The sequence below is a fragment of the Zea mays genome, chromosome 4, assembly GCF_902167145.1.
Source record: "Zea mays cultivar B73 chromosome 4, Zm-B73-REFERENCE-NAM-5.0, whole genome shotgun sequence".
NCBI classification, from domain to species: Eukaryota; Viridiplantae; Streptophyta; class Magnoliopsida; order Poales; family Poaceae; genus Zea; species Zea mays.
Genome location: NC_050099.1, coordinates 53,714,124 through 53,720,660, shown reverse-complemented (window position 1 = coordinate 53,720,660; position 6,537 = coordinate 53,714,124). Strand labels below are relative to the sequence as shown.

The 6,537-nt window shown below is 47.9% G+C and overlaps 1 protein-coding gene across 1 annotated transcript; it reads left to right on the top strand.

Annotated features, from left to right (window-relative positions):
- The first annotated feature begins 3,272 nt into the window (after window positions 1-3,272).
- LOC100283148 (uncharacterized) lies at window positions 3,273-5,357 on the top strand. The gene is given in 3 exon segments (NM_001156050.1): window positions 3,273-3,806; window positions 3,963-4,538; window positions 4,939-5,357. Coding segments are annotated over 3 exon segments (1,212 nt in total). The 5' UTR covers window positions 3,273-3,443; the 3' UTR covers window positions 5,212-5,357.
- Window positions 5,358-6,537: the final 1,180 nt, after the last annotated feature.

Sequence of the window (6,537 nt, the reverse complement as noted above, 5' to 3'; positions counted from 1 at the left end):
TATAAAAGGAAGGACCAGGGCCTTCTTAGAGGAGGTTGGCCGCGCGGGACCGAGGACGGGACAGGCGCTCTCTTGGGGCCGCTCGCTTCCCTCACCCGCGTGGACGCTTGTAACCCCCCTACTGCAAGCGCACCTGACCTGGGCGCGGGACGAACACGAAGGCCGCGGGACTTCCACCTCTCTCACGCTCGACTCCGGCCACCTCGCCTCTCCCCCCTTCGCGCTCGCCCACGCGCTCGACCCATCTGGGCTGGGGCACGCAGCACACTCACTCGTCGGCTTAGGGACCCCCCTGTCTCGAAACGCCGACAATAGTGTAGTAGCTGAGAGAGCGATGCGCGGGCGCTGGGCATGGGCCCACAGGGCACGGTGTCGTCTAGTGTTAGCTGCGCGGGCAGGGTCAGGTGCTGGGCAGGTGCAATGGCTGGCTGCGTGGGCGCTGGGGTCTACAGGATAGTAGCTGAGAGAGCGATGCACGGGTGCCGGGCATGAGGCCCACAGGGCACGGTGTGGTCCGGTGTTAGATGCGTGGGCGAAGTCGGGTGCGGTGCAGGCGTAGTAGCGGGCTGCACTGACGCTCGAGTCCACATGGTAGGAGCTGAGAGAGCGCGACACGGGCGCTGGGCATGAGGCCCACAGGGGCACGGTGAGGTCTGGTGTTAGCTGCATGGGCGGGGTCGGGTGCTAGGCAGGCGTAGTAGCTGGCTGCACGGCGTTGGGGTCCACAGGGTAGTAGCTGAGAGAGCGCGGGTGTGGGGCTCATAGGGCACGGCCCAAGAGGCGGGGCGTATGGAGCGGGCCCAGAGTGTCAGCGCGGAGGGTGAAGTCGTGGTAGCATCAGATGCCCATATTATATTTTTTATAGATTACTAGCCAGTTGCCCATGCTTTGTTATGGTTTTTATATATCATATAAATATGTATTGAAATATTTGTTCAAATATAATTCATGTTTGTTTTTATATAGTAAGGTAATGTGATCTAATGGTTAGCCCCACATATCTAGAGATGGGGTCGTGTGTTCGAGCGCTCGCTTTGAATTATTTTTTAATAATTATTGGGATAGCTACGCGGACGTGGTCGGAGCTGAGGCCTGAGAGAGCGCTGGACATGAGGCCTACAGGGGCACGATGCCAAAGCGGGACACGTTGGGTGGGCCTAAAGTGTTAGCGGAGGCTGGTAGCAGCAGATGCCCATATTAGGTTTTTAATAGAGTATATAGATATAAATATAGATATAGATTGCTCTGTGTATTTCATTATATTGGCCACGTAACTCATTTTTCAATACTAGCAAAGTCTAAATTGATGACCTACATATATTTATACTCGTTAGAAATTGGTTGTGTAACATATACACAGTTAAAATTGATGACCTACATAAATCCAAAGAAGATTGATTAGAGAGGCTAGAATTAAATAAGAAGGGAAATCTAGTCTCTCCAATTTACTTCGATTTTTTTCTCCCAAACTAGTCCCTAGTGTTTTAGATAACACCTAAATTACCGTGCCTTAGACACATGAATGGTATGACTCATGAAAAAAACCCAACAGATTTAGATCTAGTTTGAGAACTCCATTTTCCTAAATAATTTATATTTCACAAGAAAAAATGAATTAATTTTCCTTAGAAAAATAAAAAATCAGTAGAAAAATGAGGTTTCCAAACTAACCCTAATAAGAGCAACTCCAATAGTTCTCTAAATAACTCTCTAAATCTTAAATTTAAGAAGTGAACAGAAAAATGCTTCTCCAATGGTTCTCTAAATAGACTTGCTAAATTTACTTAGTTGCTATTCAACTCTATTTACTCTCCACATTTAGCAACTTGGTAGGAACTCCCTAAATACAGTTGACGTCAATTTCTTCACACTAGCGTGATTATTTTTACCTCTCCCATACAGTGAGATAGCCAGTTATAACACACTTTTTTTTCATTTTCTAGCATAATGAGGTAGCTAGGTCAAACACGTATGACGCAAGTTTCTCCTTCACCGTCGAACCTAACTTTCTCATAGGTTGCGTCACCGGACCACCACTCATCCATAATTCATATCGACCGACCTTTTTTCTTCCGCCCTCATATCCTCTGCTCTCAACCTTATTATCAGGCAGATCTCATAGGAACAAGGCCGCTAAAGCTAGATTCAAAATCGAACTACTTCCTAAATATGAGCAACTATTGGAGACTAAGTTATTTTTTACTTCCAATAGCTATTTAGCAACTTGCTAAACATGATTTTAGCAAGCTATTTTTTAGAGAACTACTGGAGTTGCTCTAAGGGCGAAACGTTAGAGAGAGGTCATGCCTTTGAGTTATGTCAGTTTTTGTCTATCTCTGCTTAGCCTCTGTAATTTGTGTACTTTTTTTAAAAATTCCCCTTTATCATCACTACAAGTGGGCAAGTTTCCTGCCGAGAGCAGTTTGTAATTAAGGATAGAATCCTAATACTTGATTTTTTATTTAATACATTATTTATAGTTAGTTTATATTGGAATTAATTTAAGTTATATTCAGATATATCAGTCAGCAGTTTCTTAAGAAATAATAATAATTTTATCAGTGGAGGTGTAATAAAAGTTAGGAAAACGTTGTTGGATCTAATTGGCGTAAACCATACACCACAAAATTGGATAGCCACAATTATTTTTTTTCCTAAAAAGAAGTTGGATATATATAAACTCTATACGTGTGACCAAATAGTTTCCATATAATTGAGTAATTTTTTTGGCAGCACCTTAATTATATTTTCTTCATAAAATATCTACGTATAGACTGCGCCCACACATATATAAAATCAAGGTCTTCTCCTCCGGAGTCCAGAGTCCTATCTTTGTTCACAATATTGTACTCGTGAGGACATCACATCATTAGCAAAGCAACGGAGTGAGTGAGCTCAAGGCGCACGCAGACGTATCCGCGTGTCGTCGCGGAAGCAGCCGTCTGGCGTGTCAGCTAGCTACTGCAGTAGTATGCTGTGTTGGATGTTTTTATAAGATATGCGGTTGGCTTAGCTTGGAGTGCGTGTGAGCAAATAGTGATCGATTTGAGTAGTCAACCGGTGTAGGCATATATTATGTAATATGATATATTTTCTAAAAAAAACATTATATGTAATATATAATAGTAAAAAGAATAATAAAACTCGGAGACTTGGTGCCAAAACCGCTGTCACCACAGTCCAGAGTTGAAGCCAAACCATGTCTGGTTTCAGAGGGCATCAGCATCGATTTCTCTTCTCCTATAAATAGCAGCAGCTACTGGGCCATCCGCACCACACGAATTGCACATCTCCACAGCTCACGATTCCAACACTAGCTACATATATATGTAGCTTTCTAGGCTACTATATACACTCACCACCAAGTGTGAAGTGTGTATATATAGTGACAGCTACTGCAATATATACATACGCGTCACCTATATATTAGCCAAGCTAGCTATATGAGCTTGGTTGCGGCGCCAATGGCGATCGTCGACGTGGCCAACGCCCAGCTGCAGCAAGCAGCAGCAGCAGCTGCCAAGAAAGACGAGGACGGCCATGAGCAGCAGGAGTCGTCCTACGACTACGGCGCGCTGATGAAAGGCGTGAGGCACCTGTCGGACAGCGGCATTACCAGGCTGCCCGACAGGTACGTCCTGCCCGCGTCCGACCGCCCCGGCGTCCTTGCCGTCTCGTCGTCCGTGGCGGGCAGCGGCAGGGTCAAGCTCCCTGTCGTCAACCTCGCCGGCCTCCGCGACCCCTGCCAGCGCGCCGCCGTGCTGGCCACGCTCGACGCCGCGTGCCGGGAGTACGGCTTCTTTCAGGTACGTACGTGCGTACAGTAGCATCACCTGTCACCAGGCTATTGCTGCTCATACATACGAATACGACACGGCTGCATGCGTGCACGCATGACGTCAGCCTGTTCAGTGACCACCCACCCACCCACGCACACCAGTAGCTGACATCCTGCGCCGCAGGTGGTAAACCACGGGTTCGGGAGCGACGTGAGCGGCGGGATGCTGGACGTGGCGCAGCGCTTCTTCGAGCTGCCGCTGGCCGAGCGAGCGCGGCACATGTCGGCGGACGTGCGGGCGCCGGTGCGCTACGGCACCAGCTTCAACCAGGCCAAGGACGACGTGCTCTGCTGGCGCGACTTCCTCAAGCTCGTCTGCCAGCCGCTGCAGGCGGTGCTCCCGTACTGGCCCCAGCAGCCGGCGGACCTCAGGGACGTGGCCACCAGGTACGCCACGGCGAGCCACCGGCTGTTCATGGAGGTCATGGAGGCGGCGCTGGAGGCCCTGGGCATCCCCACGGCCGGCGGCGTGCTCGGGGAGCTGGCAGCGTCGTCGTCGCACATGATGACGGTGAACTGCTACCCGGCGTGCCCGCAGCCTGAGCTCACGCTGGGGATGCCCTCGCACTCGGACTACGGCCTCTTCACGTTCGTCCTGCAGGACCACGTCGAGGGCCTCCAGGTCATGCACGACGGCCGCTGGCTCACCATCGACCCCATCCCGGGATCGTTCGTCGTCAACGTCGGCGACCACCTAGAGGTACGTACGTACTACTACTCTCGTCTCGTACTACGTGTACGGTTGCTTTGCGACAGTGTATTAGTATGCACGATGACCACATACATGATCGATCACCATATTAGCATGCAGTCGCTAGTTGCTGTTGACAGCATGGATATATATATAGAAAACAACAGAACGGAAAGGACGATGTATAGTCAGAGATCCACTAAGAAGTAGTCAAATGCCAAAAAAGTTTTGTTGACCCTGCAAAGGCTGCATCATGCCTCAATAATTAAGCTAATTATTATTTTAGCTAGCTAGGATCATCCCCATGTCCTTTTACAGAGCAATCGATTTAGACCATTTCTACCTCGTTTATTTTGGGACAGAGGAGAGGGAGTACGATAATAATGTAAATGGAAATTACTGCATGCAGATCTACAGCAACGGGCGGTACAAGAGCGCGCTGCACCGGGTGCACGTGAACTCCACGCGGCCGCGCATCTCGGTGGCGTCGTTCCACAGCCTGCCGGCGGAGCGAGTGATCGGGCCGGCGCCGGAGCTGGTGGACGACGAGGCCGGCAACCCGCGGCGGTACATGGACACCGACTTCGCTACCTTCCTCGCCTACCTCGCATCCGCGGACGGCAAGAACAAGACCTTCCTCCAGTCAAGGAAGCTGCCTGCTGCTGCTCCTCCATGCCTCTAGCTAACTAGATAGCTGCTTATTAATCTGACAGAATAAAATTAATCAGTTCAGCGCACAATTCCACAAGCGAAAACAAACCTGGATTTGTTTTAATTAGCTCTGCCCTTCATTATTACATTCAAGCTAGCTCTTGGTCAACGCATGCACACAAGCTTGAGCATTGACTGGTCCCTTTTCAATCGGTTGCATTGTACTCCCTCCGTACCAAAATTGGTTGTCGCTATAGTATTTGTGACCATCACTACCGGAATTCGGCCCTTTGCCGAGTGCCGGAGGCTTTGCCGAGTGCTTTTTATCGGGCACTCGGCAAAGTCGACTTTGCCGAGTGCCGCCCTCGACAGAGTCCTGCGCTCGGTAAAGAGATTGTTTACCGAGTGCAGGGCACTCGACACAGCCAAGCATTCGGCAAAGACTGTTTTGCCGAACGTCAAGCACTCGGCAAACATGGCTCTCGGCAAAGGGCCGTTAGCGGCCGTCTACAACTGACGACCGTCAGTCTTTACCGAGTGTCAAATATCTGGCACTCAGCAAAGAGAGTCTTTGCCGAGTGCCCTATGTAGACACTCGGCAAAGCATATTTTTATTTTTTTATTTTGGTCACCAAACTTTTTGTGGTATGTTCCTACACTATGTAGACCTACATGTACCATTTTGGGACAATTATAACAGTGTTTTCTATAGCTAGTACATGTAGTTTGTTTATTTGAATTTCTTCGGAAAATTCAGATTTGAACTGCAGGTCACTCGAAACTTGGAAAACCGTGCATGCAAAAATGATATCCATGCTACTTAGCACAAGTTACGACCGATTTCAGGAGCGGACCGGAAACTTCGAGCACCATGCTCACTCAACATGACCGTAAACTTGCCATCCAAGTGTTTAAAAATTGTATAAAACAGAAACAAAGTCAGAAAATCATGAAACATGTCCACATGTCATGATATCATATGTAGAGGCTGTGATAAAAATTTGAAAAAGTTTCGAGAAAGTTGTAACGCACTATGTGTACAAACCTAAGAGATCCACATTGAAACTCTATGATTTCATGTGTGGTTCTCTTAGGTTTCTACACATAATGTCTCGCAACTTTCTCCAAACATTCTAAATTTTTTATCACAAACTCTACATATGATATCATGACACGTGGACAAGTTTCATGATTTTCTGACTTTGTTTGTGTTTTATAAAATTTTTAAATATGTGGATGGCAAGTTCACGGCCATGTTTAGTGAGCATGTTGCTCAAAGTTTCCGATCCGCTCCTGAAATCGGTTGTAACCTATGCTAAGTAACATGAATATCATTTTTGCATGCACAGTTTTCTAA